The sequence below is a fragment of the Tetrahymena thermophila genome (genome assembly GCF_000189635.1).
Source record: "Tetrahymena thermophila SB210 genomic scaffold scf_8254751, whole genome shotgun sequence".
Classification (NCBI taxonomy): Eukaryota; Ciliophora; class Oligohymenophorea; order Hymenostomatida; family Tetrahymenidae; genus Tetrahymena; species Tetrahymena thermophila.
This window is the reverse complement of record NW_002476511.1, coordinates 95,709-113,429: the sequence shown is the minus strand read 5'-3', so window position 1 is coordinate 113,429 and position 17,721 is coordinate 95,709. Positions and strand designations below refer to the sequence as shown.

At 22.4% G+C, this 17,721-nt stretch overlaps 2 protein-coding genes across 2 annotated transcripts; both read left to right on the top strand. All coding sequences in view use genetic code 6, as the record gives it.

Annotated features, from left to right (window-relative positions):
* Positions 1 to 131: 131 nt before the first annotated feature.
* TTHERM_00942870 (hypothetical protein) lies at positions 132 to 4,170 on the top strand (the record flags this gene model as incomplete). The annotated part of the gene is made up of 10 exons (XM_001031028.2): positions 132 to 154; positions 211 to 334; positions 427 to 654; positions 835 to 978; positions 1,046 to 1,180; positions 1,241 to 1,387; positions 1,467 to 3,097; positions 3,202 to 3,560; positions 3,634 to 3,770; positions 4,078 to 4,170. 10 exons carry the CDS (start codon positions 132 to 134, stop codon positions 4,168 to 4,170), a joined length of 3,021 nt encoding a protein of 1,006 aa, XP_001031028.2.
* Positions 4,171 to 8,762: 4,592 nt separating this feature from the next.
* Positions 8,763 to 14,620, top strand: TTHERM_00942860 (REJ domain protein; the record flags this gene model as incomplete). Its single annotated transcript, XM_001031027.2, has 6 exons — positions 8,763 to 8,795; positions 9,093 to 10,734; positions 10,791 to 11,286; positions 11,392 to 11,599; positions 11,649 to 14,310; positions 14,547 to 14,620. The coding sequence occupies 6 exons, from the start codon at positions 8,763 to 8,765 to the stop codon at positions 14,618 to 14,620; spliced, it is 5,115 nt and encodes a 1,704-aa protein (XP_001031027.2).
* Positions 14,621 to 17,721: the final 3,101 nt, after the last annotated feature.

The window sequence follows — 17,721 nt, the reverse complement described above, 5'->3', positions numbered from 1 at the left end:
AATTATTTATAAAGCTACAGACGATAATTTATGGAAATATAGTATTTTGGATTAAAATGGAAATATAATTGCAAGCTATATAATAAATGGTTTGATTGATTCAACACCTGTCTCAGGTGCTGGTTTTAGTTATGGTTTCTACATGCTATAAAATGTAAAAACTCAATTTTTTCAGATAGGATAAATTTTACTCACATTTTAATTAAATAGAATTAACAGCAGCTTATGTTTTTTATCAAGCTCCAATAGTTCTACTATCAAATTGATTTAAATTTACTTACAAGTAATTAGCAAGGGTATCTCTAGAAACTCTCTTTTGGAACTAGTTAATAATGTAATTAACCATTTGTCACAAATTATGTAAAATCAAATGAATTTTTAGAAAAATATGAAGCAATATTTAAATTTTTATACGTATATAATTAGGGCTCGCTTTATTATTGCTACTGTACTAGCGGTTCTGCACCACATAAATTTATATTAGGAGACTCATTTCAAAAACTATAAGATTCTAAAGATATAATTAATGCTACAACTTACTTTATGTACCAAACATATTTGGTGATTGATAATAATTATATTGTCTACAAAAATTCTGTTTATACTAACATTAAACCTCCAGTCAAATCTTTACTAACTTTATTTTTATTTAATGTAAAAAATTATTTTTTTATTAATTAATTAATTTTATTTAAGAATTTTAATTTATTAATTAGTTTTTTTGTTATTTAAATGATTTTTTTACAATAAAAATTAATATGAAATTTAAATTCATTTTAAATTTTAAAAATAAAATAATAAATATTTTATTAAAAATTACTTTTAAATAAACAGCAAAAATTTGACTTATTTCTGATAGATAATAAGTTTTGCAAGGCAATTTTGAGCTAGGATACATTTGAATGTACAAAATTATTAGATTTAGGTATAAATAGTACAAATTAAGCTATTATTTCTTAGGTTTTTGATACAGATGGAGTAATTAACAATTTTCATTTTTAAAGGAAATAGTTTGATTAATTTAAATCTTCTAAAAATAAATTAGATAAGTTTAATTTTTACCTATGACTATAACAAAAATTAATTTGTATTTTTCGATGCATCAACATTAAACACAATTCCAGCAATAGGAGATAAATTATTAAATACCAATAATCCTTTGGATATTATCTAATATTTAGTAAGTATATTTTTTATTTTAAAATGATTAAATATTTAAACCAAAAAATTTAATAAATAGAATAATGTATATATCCAAAACAATTTTTATAGAGTAACTTATGATTCATAATCTACAACTGTGAATGTTAAATTAATTACTTCTTCTCTGACTTCTAATTATTACTTGCTACCTAACATTTAAAGACATTATTACAATTTTTAACAAGTTAAATTTTAAATTTACTTTTTAAAATTCTTTAAAATTTCTATTCTTACTAAAATAGGGAAATTTAATATTTTTAAAGAAAGGTACTAACTTCTATTTATTAGATATAAATACTCTTTATTGCCCATCTTAGTGTCCTTATTGCTCAACTTAAGATCCAAGATAATGCTGCCCTTCTAATTGTATGAAATGCTCAGAAAAATAAATATGTTAAACTTGTATTTCAGGCTACTTCCTTTAACCTGATAATACATGTGAAAAGACTTGTCCTAATTTCGCTTAAGTTGACAACAATAATTAGCAATGTATATGTGATCCAAATGCCACATTTACTTAAAGCAAGTGTATATGTCAAAATAAGTATTACATGAATGTAAATAAGTGTATTTAATGTTAATCTAATTGTGATACTTGTGAAAGTTCTACTTATTGCTTGATATGCTCATCAGGCTATTATTAATTTCCAGATGGGTCATGTAGTTAGTGTGATATATAAAATGGATATTATAAATATTCTTTAAGCGGAGATAAGTGTGGTAAGTGCTCATCTAATTGTTAAATTTGTTAAGACTCAACTAAATGCTTACAGTGCTCAAGCGGTTTTTACTTATTTTCGGATGGGTCATGCAATTAATGCGATATATAAAATGGATTTTACAAATATTTTTTAAATGTAGATAAGTGTGCTAAATGCTCATCGAATTGTTAAGTTTGTTAAGATTCAACTAAATGCTAACAGTGTTCAAAAGGTTTTTATTTAATTTAAGATGGATCATGCAATATATGTGATACAAAAAATGGGTTTTACAAATATACTTTAAATGGAGATAAGTGTGGTAATTGCCCACCTAATTGCCAAGTTTGTATAGACTCTACTAAGTGTTCACAATGCTCAAGTGGTTTTTATTTATTTCCTGATGGATTATGCAATACCTGCGATATATAAAATGGATTTTATAAATATTAATTGAGTGATGATAAATGTGGTTAATGCTAATCTAATTGTAAATTATGCTAAAACTCTAAAAGTTGTTAGCAATGCTAAGTAGGTTATTATTTATTTACTGATGGTTCATGCAATTTATGTAATATATAAAATGGATTTTACAAATATTATTAGGATGGAGATAGATGTGGTTAATGTTAATCTAATTGCTAAATTTGTGAAAACTCTTCTAAATGTTTATAATGTTTGAAAGATTATTACTAATTTCCAGACGGCTCATGCAATTTGTGTGACACTTAAAATGGGTTTTATAGATATGAATTGAATGGAAATAAATGTGTTAAATGCTAATCTAATTGTTAAGTTTGCTAAGATTCTAATATTTGTTAGCGATGCTTATCAGGTTATTTTTTATTTCCTGATGGATCATGTAATTTATGTGGAGTTTAAAATGGATTTTACATAGATAAAATTAATGGGTAAAAATGTGGGAAATGTTAATCAAATTGTTAAATTTGTTAAGAAGCTACTACTTGTTAGAAGTGCTAAAATGGTTATTATTTATTTCCAAACGGTTCATGCGGTTTATGTGAAAATATAAATGGATTCTATAACTATTAATTAGATGGGGATAGATGTGGCTAATGCTCATCTAATTGTGATGTTTGTGATAGTTCTTCTAAGTGTTAAAAGTGTTCACCTGGTTATAAGCTATTTCCAGATGAATAATGCAATTTGTGCTTAATTAATGGATTTAAATCAAGGTATAATCAAAATTTATTCATTTTAATTTCATTTGAAGTTAACTCTTTCTTTTTCATAATTTTTATTTGGCTTTATAAAATTAATAAATCTATTTTAAAAACAGTTAAGAATGTAACTCATGTGTAATCAGATGTTAAGCAGATGAAGGAAATAGTAAAGACTAAATTAGGGTTTGCTAAGAAGGATTTATTTTAATTAACTCTAAATGTGAATAGATTTATTTAGAATATAAAGATCCTATTTTGAGCCAAGACTAAATTAATTAGATAAATTAATCTTCAAAAACTAGCTCTGAAATATCTAGTTATAGCTCTTATACTTAAACACTAGTTTCTGGAGTTTTAAATATCTAAAGTTTTTCAATTGTAACTTAAGGAATTTCTATTTAAAAACTCAGCTTTCTTATATTAGTCGATATTAACTTACCTGCTTTAGTTTTCATCCCATCAAAGGACTTAAAAAGTAAAAATCAATTAATTTAATAGTAATTTCTCATAATTAAATAAAAATTTTTTTATTAATTACAAAATAATAGGTTAGTTACCATCTTAAAAGCTTTCATTTTTAAATGTATTTAAAAGCTATTTAAATTAAGAATAGATTTAATATTATGATTCTAAATTCTATTCAGCTGATTTACCAGATGAAATAGTATATAATAGTGGCTCAGGAGTAATACTGTTTATGATTAATCTCTTAGTTTTTATTTTATTTTATATTCTAATAGAAAGAGTATAAAATAAAAGTATTCAAAATATATCAGTTAAAATATACGATTATTTAATTAGCTCATTTTTAGTTTAATATTTTTAGCTATGCATTCTAATTTTCATAGTTGCAATCAACGCATAATTAAAATATTTTGAGAGTAACAGTATAGAAAATAAAAAAATTTAATTATGCCTAATCCTAGTTTTAATTTTGATATCTATTTTAATATTTAAATACCTGATTTACTTCTTAAATATAAAAATTAAAGATAAAAAAAATAGAACATTCTAAATTATTAATAGAGAAAAAATTCAGAATGAAACAATTTATGAATGTAGATATAGAAGAAACTATCTATTGATCAACTTTTTTTTGGAAACCTTTATCTTGCCTACCTATTTTATTTAATTAAGTTCTTAGTGGATGGTTATAAGCATTATATCAATTAGTCTTTCTTTAATTTAACTAATTATGGTAATAATTTTGAGGCCATTTATATCTAAGCTAACTAATATTTATTTTATAGTAAATTATTTTTTCTGGTTTACTCTTTATATTGAGTTCTTTATTGTAAATTTTTATTGCTAAAAGACTGATTATACTGATTACGAATACAATATCTCTTAGATAAGTTTAATAATATCTATAAATATTTAAGTAATACTGCTCCTACAGCCAGTTTATGCAGTAATTTTAATATTAATTAAAATTTACGATTTAGTGTAAGCAAAATTGAAGCAGAAAAAGTAGAATAAAATGTTTGAATTATCAGAATTATAACTATACTAAGAAATAGCTAGGCATTAAAGCTAATTAAGTTAAAATAATTTGACTATCTAAAAAATTAATTACCCGTCTTTATTTAAGTTCAAAAAATAATCTAAAAATAGAACTTTAGTCAGAAAACAAATTGCAAAATGAAATATTAATATTATAAAAATATAATGATATTCTTTTTTCTTATTTGTATTTTATTTTTTAAATTTTAAAAGTAAAATATTTATTTAATTTTTTTGTTTTCATTTTTTTAATTTTTTATTTTATTGATTATTTTATAATTCCTTGGATTATTTGTGTCTATTTATCACTCAAAAAGCTATATAATTATATATTATCTTATAGACCAAATTCTAATCTATCTATATTTATTTACCAACTGTAGGTAATATTAAATAAAATATGAATAGTACTTCAATAAATCAAATTTTTTACAACTTTTTTAGGTAAGGTTCTTGAACTCATTCATTTTACAGATCTATTTTTTAATATTCCTTTTTCTAAAATGAATGTAGTTTTTTTAATAAAATTTGGTTTTTACAATATATATTTATAGCAAGATTCCATTCAAAAATTCCGTTATTATTTATTTGCTGATGGTTCATGCAATTTATGTGATAAATAAAACGGATTTTACAAATATTATTAAGATGGAAATAGATGTGGTTAATGTTAATCTAATTGCTAAATTTGTGAAAACTCTTCTAAATGTTTACAATATTTGAAAGATTATTACTAATTTCCAGACGGCTCATGCAATTTGTGTGACACTTAAAATGGGTTTTATAGATATGAATTGAATGGAAATAAATGTGTTAAATGCTAATCTAATTGTTAAGTTTGCTAAGATTCTAATATTTGTTAGCGATGCTTACAGGTTATTTTTTATTTCCTGATGGATCATGTAATTTATGTGGAGTTTAAAATGGATTTTACATAGATAAAATTAATGGGTAAAAATGTGGGAAATGTTAATCAAATTGTTAAATTTGTTAAGATTCTACTACCTGTTAGAAGTGCTAAAATGGTTATTATTTATTTCAAGATGGTTCATGCGGTTTATGTGAAAATATAAATGGATTATATAATTATTAATTAGATGGGGATAGATGTGGCTAATGCTCATCTAATTGTGATGTTTGTGAAAATTCTTCTAAATTTTAACAGTGTTCACCTGGTTATAAGCTATTTCCAGATAAATAATGTAATTTATGCTAAATAAATGAATTTAACTCAAAGTATAATTAAAATTTATTCATTTTAATTTCCTTTGAAGTTAGTTCTTTCTTTTTCATTATTGTTATTTTGCTTGACAAAATTAATAACTTATATTTTAAAAACAGTTAAGACTTAAAAAGTAAAAATCAAATAATTTATTAATAGTAATTTCTCATAATTAAAAATTTTTTTTTGTTAATTACAAAATAATATGTTAGTTACTATCTCAAAAGTTTTCATTTTTAAACGTGTTTAAAGTCTATTTAAATTAAGAATATATCTAATATTATGATTCTAAATTATATTCAGCTGATTTATCTGATGAAATAGTATATAATAGTGGCTCAAGAGTAATACTGTTTATGATTAATCTCTTAGTTTTTATTTTATTTTATATTCTAATAGAAAGAGTATAAAATAAAAATATTCAAAAAATATCAGTTAAAATATATGAAAATTTAATTAGCTCATTTTTAGTTTAGCATTTTTAGCTATTCTCTGGTTAAAAAAATTATATTTTATATTTAACTGCTAAACTAATTTTACTTTAAAAAAATATTCAATTTAGGAGCTAATTAACCACCAAGTTAAAATTAAATTTTGCAGGTACGCATGTTTAAGGAGGATATGAATTTAAGGAGAATTTTGATTTAAGGAGGAAATATTTTGAAATGAAATTTTTTTAAAAATTATTTTTTTTCATCCTCTTAAACTTGCGTACCCAGGGTAGTTAACAAAATTATACTAATCGAATAAAATATCATTTAATCAGATGTTAATGAATTGGATTGTTGATTTAATACAACCTTTTAGAAGCGTTGATGATAACTCTTTTAAATTATTAATATCTAATATTGATCTTAAAATATAAATATCAACTAGGTAACAGATAAAAATACAAAAATTTTTATTCTTGATATTTGTGGCTGTAAAATTTTTAAAAACCTAATGAAAAGATATATTAATTTGAAAATAGATGAATAAATTAGAAATAAATTGTAAGAAATTAAAGCAAGTTATTTGCAAATAATTTATTACCACTATTAATTATTTATTTATTTATTTATTTTTAGTTTTCTTATTTTATATGATATATTATTTTCTATTTTTGCCTTATTCAACCAGTATAACCAATATAAATTTTTTGCTACATGAAAATTTTAGAGTGTAATAACTTGGAAATTATTTCTGTTCATATTGATAATTCAAATATATATATTATTTATTTAAATTTTAACAAATAATTTCTATTGCTAGTTATTTAAGTATCTAAAATTTTATTGCAGACTATCAAATATAATCATTTTATAGCTATATCTAACAACATTTTATTGTAGCTAATTAACATGTTTTAGTATAATTTAAAATTTCGTTGAATTTATTTTTAGAAAATAAAAGATCTTTCTCATTTATATCAAAAGAAAATTAATAAAGAAAGAAAGAAATGCCTTCTATTATTTAGAGAAACTTCATTTCATAAAAGCTATTACCTAATTTATTGTAAAATCATAAAAATGAAGCTGTCAATTAATTTTATAGATTTAAACTTAAAGAGTAACAGGCTAAAGATTACAATGTCTTATTTAAATAGCTTGAAAAAATGTTTAAAAAGGTTAGAAAGCTTGAAAAGATTAAATCTCCAAATTTTTTACAATTATTTTTAAATTATTTAGGATAATTTTTATCTTTTATGAAGAGTATAGTTTTTAAAATATAAGTATCTCATTATTTTATTGTTTTTTTGTATAAATATTGTTCATTAATTTTGTGTTTTTATATTAACCATTTTAAATAAAGTAAGTATTCCTCTCTATAAACACCAAAAATGTTATTTAGCAATAGGTCATTTTCATTTATAATCAATATAAAATATTCTTTTAATTAATTTAAAAGTGAAAGAAAAACCAACAGTAATATTAAATAGTATTAATTAGTCACTAAATAAATCTAAATTTTTGATTTTTAATTATTTTAGGATGGGGGCTATTTAGAAATAAATCAAATTAAGTAATACTTCGAACTTAGTCAGTTTGATACCTAAATTTGTTTTATGTAATTAATTTGCTGCTTTAGCATTTAATTTTTTAGAATTAATAAATTTCTGATTTTAATTTACATCCAATTCTTTATTGAATATATGAAGACTGTTAATTTGCTTCTTTATTTGATCATTTATTAATTCATCACCCCTTTAATCTTATTTAAATTTTGATAATGTTTATTTAAAATTAAATTTCATAAAACAAATAACCAAAAAAGAAACTATTTACTTAAACAGAATATTAAATCTAGAAACAAAGAAAATTATTTTTAAACCAATAATTTCATAATTTAGTAATGAAAGGATCATTTTATAAAATAATTTTTTGGTTTGTGGTTACTATTCTATATTCTAAAGCTTAAAATTGCTCCAATTTACTTTAAAAATTAGTAACCCCAAAAACCTATTCAGGTATTGATAAGTATAAATATATTTTTAGTTATTTTGTTAATAAATTAATTAATATAGGATATCAATGCGTTTACGATTCAAATACATCATATTCCTCTGCTTTTATTACCACTTAAGTTGATAGATATGATCATATTTATTACAACTAAAATCTTTAAAAAGCCTAATGCGATAAAAATTTCTTAATAAATCCGAATAATTTAGACAATAGTTAAAATGATGCTCTTATCATATTTTCAGGATAGTAGGCGATTTCATATGTTTAAATTAGGTTTGGTTAATTTTATGATTCAACGCCAAATGTTTTGTGCACATTTTTGGCTTTTACTGCATCACATACTTATCTAACTAATTAAGGTGTTCCTGCTAGCTAACTTAATGAACAATAATTTTGCAATATTAACAATTTTGTTAGAACTAGTTAGTATTATTAGGTTAATGTGAATAACTAAAGTAATTAATTAACTATGCAAACATATTTATATCCTCCTTCAACCAAAAACTAAATGGGAGATATTGAGATCATAGTTTATTATTAAGTAAATATTTTTAAAATTTTAGTTTTTTTTTCTTCCATAATTTAATCATAAAAATAAACTATAAGCTTTAAAAAATTAATTATACTTAAAAACCCAATTTTTTACAAGCCTATCCATTTTATGCTAAAAGAATAATAAATTAAAAAATGAATATTTATATTTAATGAATTAATAAATATTCTAGAATTATTCTGTTAATTAAAAAATGGTTGGGCTTGTAAAAATGTGAGGGATTTAAGTATAAAATCTATGAACTTTAATACTTCATTAAATTTAATTTAAAATTTAAATATTTAGTGTCCAATAGGTTGCTCGTCATGTGATAATTCTGGTAATTGTTCTGCTTGCATTTAAAATTATAATTTGGATTAGAAACAAAAATAATGTTTATTGACTTGTAATTCCAATTAATTTATTTAAGTCGATTAAAATTCTACTTTGTAGGTCTGTTAGTCATGCGATCCTTCTTGTAGTACTTGTAGTGGTACTTCTACAAGTTGTACTTCCTGCTCAAATAATTACTATACATTAAAAAATTTGCCTTCAGACACTAATTTTTTATGTTACTCTATATGCCCAGATGGCTACTATTAATTTTCATAAGATTGTCTGAAATGTGATGTTTCTTGCAGTACTTGTACAGGCAATTCTTTGAGTTGTACTGCATGTTCAAATAGTTATTACCCCTATAAAGCTACTCTTTCAGCAACTAACTTTTAATGCTACTAAATATGCCCTAATGGATCTTACTTTCTACAAAACTAATGTTTATAATGTGATGCTTCTTGTAGTATTTGTATTGGCTCTTCTACAAACTGTACTACTTGTTCAAACACTTACTATCCACTTAAAGATTCACCCACTGCAACAAATTTTTAATGTTACTAAACATGTCCAAATGGTTATTATCTATAATTTTAATAATGCTTAAAATGTGATGCATCTTGCAACACTTGCAGTGACAGCTCTTTAAGTTGTACAAAATGCGCAAATAATTATTATCCACTTAAAACTACACCTTCAGCAACTAACTTTTAATGTTATTAAACATGTCCCGATGGTTATTTCCTACTATAATAATAATGTTAAAAATGTGATGTCTCCTGTTAAACTTGTAATGGGACTTCTATAAGCTGTACAAATTGCTCAAATACTTATTATCCACTTAAAACTTCAGATTCAGCTACGAATTTTCATTGCTATTAGATAACTCCAGATGGATATTATTTGGATAGCAATTAGTAATATAAAAAATGTGACATTTCATGTAGTTCCTGCAGTGGTACTTCTACTAGTTGTACTGCTTGCAAGAATACTTTTTATCCACTTAAAATTTAACCTTCTGATACAAATTATAAATGCTACTAAACTTGCCCAGATGGTTACTTCTTACAGTAGTAATAGTAAGAGTGCTAATAATGTGATGTTTCATGCAGTAAATGTATTGGTAATTCAAATAACTGTACTGCTTGTTAAAGCAGCTATTACTAATTTTTAACTACTAATTCAGCAACAGAATTTTAATGTTATCAAATATGTCCAAATAATTACTAGTTAAAATAGAATATGTGTTAACAATGCACATTATATTCTTCTGAAGGGTGTCATAGTTGTGGCACTACTTGTAAATTATGCTAAGCAAACCAAATAAGTAATTGCGTAAATTGCTATGAAACAATGCAAATTAGTGGAAGCTAATGCATTTGTAGAAATCCATAAGACTAAAGGAATATCTTCTATCAGTGTAGTTATGATAATTATGCTGTTGTTTAAGCAATCTTTGATAGCATATCTCCAATTTTAACACTTGAATTTGGGTCTAATTTAGTAAATATAAATAATCTTACATGTGACCAAATATTTGATTCTGCTACATATCTGTTGCTGGGTTCTAATTCTAGCTGTGAAATAAGTTAAACCAAAATAGTTGTTTCCTTGAGTAAAATACTAATATAAATTAAAATTTTTTTGATTTATTCATAAAATAATAAATAGGTAATGATGCAATCATTATGGCTAACTACACATTAGGATTTAAAAGTAATTTTCTGTAATTCTAAGGATACACAAAATATATAGATACTTTCTATTTGGTATCAGTAGTATAAAATTTAACAACGCAACCATCTGTATAAGTTCAATTTAATGATATAGAAAATTCATGTAATGACATTTCTTTTGGAGTTAAATCTGTTTTAAATGATGCCAAAAGAAGTTTCTTTTATTTGTAATGGAGCTTTGATCCACTTTAAGGTTTGAGTGACTCTACTCTTTAAGCTATAAATACCATATTTTAGAAAACTAACTAACTATAAAGTTAAAGTTTAGTGATAAACAAATATGTATTACCTCCTGATATTTCTATTACTGTTCACCTATTCTACATACTAAAAGTGAACTAAAATAGTACTCTTACATTTAAAACATTGAACTAAAAGACTAAACAACTTATTGTCTAAAGCCTTTAGAGCAACTATCCACCTATATATAGGTATTTTTAAATAAAAAATTATTAATATTATTTAAATTTTATTTAAATTCTCATTAAGAAATGATTTCAAAATATATTAAATTTATTTTTTTTACTTTAAAAAAGATATATGAATTTGAAAATTTTCTTTTCGTTTTTTATACAAATTTGTGACTAATCAGGAACTCAAATTACTTAAGAACCTTTAGATATCTAAATTGTTTCTTAAGTATTACCTTAACTCAACTAAATCCAAAATGAATTTAATGGAGAATAAATTGAAGTAGACATCTAACCTTACTCTATCCCTTAAAACACTGCATTAGATTTATAAGTAATAATTATTATTTATTTTTTTTATTTTAAATTTCATAAAAAATAAGGTAAATATTGTATTACACAGTAATAATGCTCTCAGTTCCTCATAAAAATATTTAATTACTCCTGAATAAACTAAACTCTTTATTTAGATTTCTGGGGGTTCAGATGATAGACTAGTAGATTATAAGTCTAATATAACTTTAATAGGTTAAGCTAGAGATTACGAAATTTAAGATCCTAATTCTCCTTAAGGAATATAATTAAGTTGGACTTGCTAAAATTAAGCTTCAAATAACGGCGATAACAAATGCTATGACTATTTAAAAAAACCTTTTACTCCACAATTAGATACTCTTAATCTTATAATTAAAGAAAGAACCTTTAATCCTTATTAACTCTTGAAATTCTCTTTTATGGGGCAAAAAGATTAAAGATAAGCTAATCAATCAATAATGCTAATGATTGCAGAGCTAGACATTCCTCCTCTAATAACTGTATTTGATGATCCATTATAACTATAATAAGTAAATATTAATGATAATATTTCAGTTTAGCTTATATATAACACAAATATATCAACAAACCTTCTCACATATGCAGGCACTGTACTTTATAATAATGTTGTTGTAGGATTAATTAAATTTGATTATCTCAAAGTAAAATTAAGATTATGGGATTACTTTTCTGATTATCAAATAGATAATCCAATTATCTAAGTAAGATTTTCAGTTTATAGCCCATAAAATATTATGCCAAGTTTAGCAATAATAAACTTTAACATAAATATACCTCCTTAAAATTGTATTTTTAGTGTCACTCCTTAAACCGGATTAGCCTTATAAACTTTATTCACAATTTAATTTACTGGATGCACTACTTAAAATAATCCTTTATTATACTAATTCTTTTACTATAACTAATTAAGTGATTATTAAAATGAAATTGAAGTACCTTAAAACATTTTAAGAAGATAAATTTAAGACTCTAGTACCACTTAATCAATAGCAACAATATTGCCATCAGGAAAGCTATTAATGATTGGATAAGCTATGGATTCAAATTTAGCAATATTTAACTCTACTATTCAACTGAATATCGATTCTTACTAGTAAGATGAGTAAACACTGATAAATTTAATAAATAAAGCAATTGTAACCAGCTCTTTGAAAACAACAAGAAATGCTATTATAAATTTATGTATAATTGGAGAAGAGATATCTAAAAATAATACCCTTTATAATCTTTCATCTATCAATCAATCAAAGATTGCATTGATATAGGAGATAATCAATATTGCAAATAAGCTTCCAAATACATCTTTTTTATCTACTTATTCAAATAAAGTGATTGCAATGATACAGTCTTCTATAGCGACTTAATAGTAATAACAAAGCTCTAGTATTCTCAATTAAATTAATTTAGTACTTAATAAATAGTCTTAATTTACAATTAATACTAATAATAAACTACTAAATAATAACGACATTGCCTAATAAAATTTAGTAGACTCTTTTAAAATGCTAAATTCAACAACATTAAATATTGATGTGAATAATTAGCCTTAAGATTTACTGAATACTTAAATGAATATATCAGATCAAATTGGAAATTTGATAAACAATATAACTCTCCCAAATCAAGGCTAATTTTAACTAAATGGTAATTTAATTTCATTAAGTTGTGAGCAAGTTACATAAAAGAATCTTTAGAAGTACTACTATGGGTAATCTTAAACTGCATCAAATGACTCTAGCATTTACAGTGTTGTGATCACTAACTATACACAAAATCCTTTTTATAAGACAGATGAATTTTAAAATTACGTCAAAGCCTTGTAAGTGAATGCAACATCTAATTTCTAAATATCTAATAATACAGTTATAAAACCTGTAATACAAAGTAGCTCCAACAACTCAAATTCAAGCTAAGATAAATACATACAAATGTCTTTCTCAAATATAAAGCCATCTAAATACAATCTTACATGCATTTAGTAATAAAAATAAATTTGGTCATCAAGCAGTTGCACAACACTTAAATATTCGTAGAATGGAAAATATGATTGCATATGTAAAGATCAAAAACCAACAACGATTGCTGAAGACCTAACAAGTGTTTTAGACAATAAAAATTTGTAAACAGCATTCAATTCTGATGGACTCTAGAATATACTTCATTTTGATACCTTCTATGAGTATGTTATTTTTTGGATTTTAAGTTTTGCAACTCTACTATAGCTTGGTCTATGCTACTTTGGTAAAACTATGGATAGCAAAATTCCAGGTAATAGTTATTAAACATTAGCGTCTGTAGTTTAGACTCCTCAATTAAATAATGTTAATTCCTAATAACCATAGGCATAATAACTTTAAAATGAAGGAGATTTATAGAATAATTAAATTTTAACCAACAATGGAATATTTTAATCTAATCTAAAAATTACTGATAGCTCTAAGTTAAAAGAATAATAAGAAAAACATGACAACAAAAGCTAAACTCTATCTATTCATAAAATATCTTAAACAAGCCTAAAAAATGTAGATGATCACAGAATGGTTGAGGATATCAAAACTAAGAATTCATCCTAAAAATATGATTAAAATCATGAGATAAAGATTTAAAGCAATCAAAATAAATAATAGGAAGTAGATAATTTAAAACTTAAAGACTATGAGGAATAAAATGATAATAAGAAATATTAATTTTAATCAGACAAAAAAATAAGTAAATTGCTCTTTATAAATTTAAAAAAAGAGCCAGTTTAAAGTGATGATAATAATCAAAACCAAATACAAGAAATAACTTCAAAAGAAATTTTTAAAAATTAAAATTTAGTTAATGATGAAGAAAAAATTGCAATTTTTGATGAAAAATCAAAAAAAATTCTTCAAAAATCATTATTTTGGAGAGTTTTACTTTTTCATAAATTTTTTAACATTTTTTTAATCCATGATAAATAGCTTTCTAGACCTTTGAGGTTTAGTATTTTTTATCTAAGAATAATTCACTCGTTAAGTATTTCAACAATTTTTGATTAATAATATAATCAAGCACAGATGGTTTTTGTTTCGATAATAAACTCTACACTTATCATTGTTAGTGTGCTAATATTAGAATCATTATATAAATTTAGGAAAGTAGGAAGAATAATATCAACTTTCTTAATGCTTGGCTTATTAGTTCTCTACTATTATGTTATACTCGCAGTTATTAGTGGTTAGTCTGCGAGCTACTCTAATGGAAAAATAGTGTCATTTTTTACTCTTTTTGGTATAGATTTCGTAGTTGTTTCTACCCTAATTTCAATAATATTTAATTAAATATTATTTTTTAAAAATAAATATCCAAAGAATGCTTTATTTTTAAAACTATTTAAGCTATTAAAAATTTAAGATATATTATAATTTGTTTTTCTATGATTTATTTTCACATAAATGAAGATATATATATATTAGTAATAATGTAGTTTTTATAAATATTTTTTAAAACATCGAATAAAATAGAATATAGAAACAAAATATAAAGAAAAATTTTAATTTAATTAACAATTAATATTAAAATAAAACTTAAAAAGGATAAAATAATTCATGAATTTTTTTAAAAGAAATTTTTTTATATAAAGGGAGTAATTACAAAAAATATTTTAACCAAACGATAATTTAAAATGAAAAGATTCAAAAGGTTTAATTAAAGTGTATTTTATTTTGGCTTAATGTAAACTTAATTATGAAATAAATTTATGCAAAAAAAAAATCAAATTAAATAACAAAAGTTTATAAAAATTCTAAATATGATTTCTATAAAATTTTAATTTCATTTTCCAAAAATATCACAACATTAAGATCAGAAAAATTATTTAAAGTGTCATTTTAATTAAACAAATATTTCTGCCTTCTGCCATAATATTAATATACACACTAATGTCATAAAACTAGTATAAGGCGTAAGTTTTAAGCCCCTGATTTAAGACAATAAAGTTAATTTATTAATATTTTACTTAATTTTCTAATAAAATAGTTGTAGCATAAACCATTAATTAATTAGTTGTGGGATATTTTTTATTAAAAAGATAAAATACTAAGTCAATAATTTATGAAATTTTTAATTTTATTTTATTCATTATTAAAAATTAACATAATAATCAGTGATGAGGAAACGAGACAACGAGGATTTAGCTCGTTTTTTTCTCTGCTCGTTTTCGTAAAAATAATAATTCGAAGAGAATCCAGATAAGCTAAACGAGACAACGAGAAATTAGGATAAGATCAAATGAAGAAAGAAAAGACTTCAACAATATGGAATTATTGTTAATACTATAAATAGAAAAAAAGTGATTTATTTTATATTATTTTTATTTATTATTATGTCTTAAAATTTTAAGTTTTACTTAAAAAATATTTTGAATACTTGCAAGATCTCGCTTATATTTAAAAAAATTATTTCAAACTCTTTTATTGTATTTGCTTTTACTTTATCCTGCTTATAAAGTCGTCTTAAAAATTTTTTTTCTAAAGTGTATAAATAAGTTAGTTTATATTTTTAATATATTAAGTACACTTATTTTCTGCTTTTATAACTCTATTTTTAAAAAATATATAAATTAAAGTAATATATATTTATAAGTATTAATAAATTTAAGTGAGTGAGTATTTATCATATTAATTGTTTCAGTAAATTCATAAACCAAGAATAATATTTTTTATAATTAATTAATAAATATGATTAAAAAAATTGAACTAATTTAATTTAAATATTGTAAAATGTATTGAAAATCAAACATTTATAAATCCCTTAAAAATAAAAAGAGCATTAAATTCAATATTTGAATTTCTTATTATGATAGTTTGATATATTTTAATGCATTCTTTAATCATTTCTGAATGATACATTCTCAAAAAACTCTCAATCTAATATGTATTTTTAAATTTACTTTATAAAAATATTAAAGATTTTCTATTAAATATCTTTATTTTAGATTAAATGATTTTTATTCTTAATTTTCGTGGCTATAAAGTTTTTAAAAACCTAACACAAAGATTTTTTAATTTAAAAATTAATGAATAAATTAGAAATAAATTGTAAGAAATTAATGCCAGCTATTTGTAATTAATTTACTACCACTATTATTTATTTATTTATTTATTTATAGTTTTCTTATTTTATATGATACATTATTTTCTATTTTTTCCTTATTCAACCACTTTATTAGATTAATCAGCTTGACTCAATATAAATTTTTAGCTACATGAAAATATTCAAGTGTAATAATTTGGAAATTATTTTTGTTCATATTGATAATTCAAATATATATATTATTTATTTAAATTTTAGCAAATACTTTCTATTGCTATTTATTTAAGTATCTAAAATTTTATTGCAGACTATCAAATATAATCATTTTATAGCTAAGTCTAAGAACATTTTATTGTAGCAAATTAATATGTTTTGGTATTATTTAAGATTTCGTTGAATTTATTTTTATAAATAAAAGATCTTTCTCATTTATTTCAAAAAGTAAATTAATAAAGAAAGAAAGAAATGCCTTCTATTATTTAGAGAAACTTCATTTAATAAAAGTTATTACCTAATTTATTGTAAAATCATAAAAATGAAGCTGTCAATTAATTGTGTAGATTTAAACTTAAAGAGCAACAGGCTAAAGAATACAATGTCTTATTTAAATAGCTTGAAAAAATGTTTAAAAAGGTTAGAAAGCTTGAAAAGATTAAATCTCCAAATTTTTTACAATTATTTCAAATAAATATTAATCTCTTATGAAGAAAATAGTTTTCAAAATATAAGTGTCTCATTATTTTATTGTTTTTTTGTATTAATATTGTTCATTAATTTTATATTTTTATATTAACCAGTTTAAATAAAGTAAGTATTCCTATCAAAAAACACCAAAAATATTATTTAGAAATAGGTCATTTTTATTCATAATCAATTTAAAATATTCTTTTAATTAATTTAAAAGTGAAAGAAATACCAAAAGTAATAACTAAATAAATCTTAATTTTGATTTTTAATTATTTGAGGATAGGGATTATTTAGAAATAAATCAAATTCAGTAATACTTCGAACTTAGTCAGTTTGATGAGTTGTAAGTTAACTAATTGAAAAATTATGTGTTAA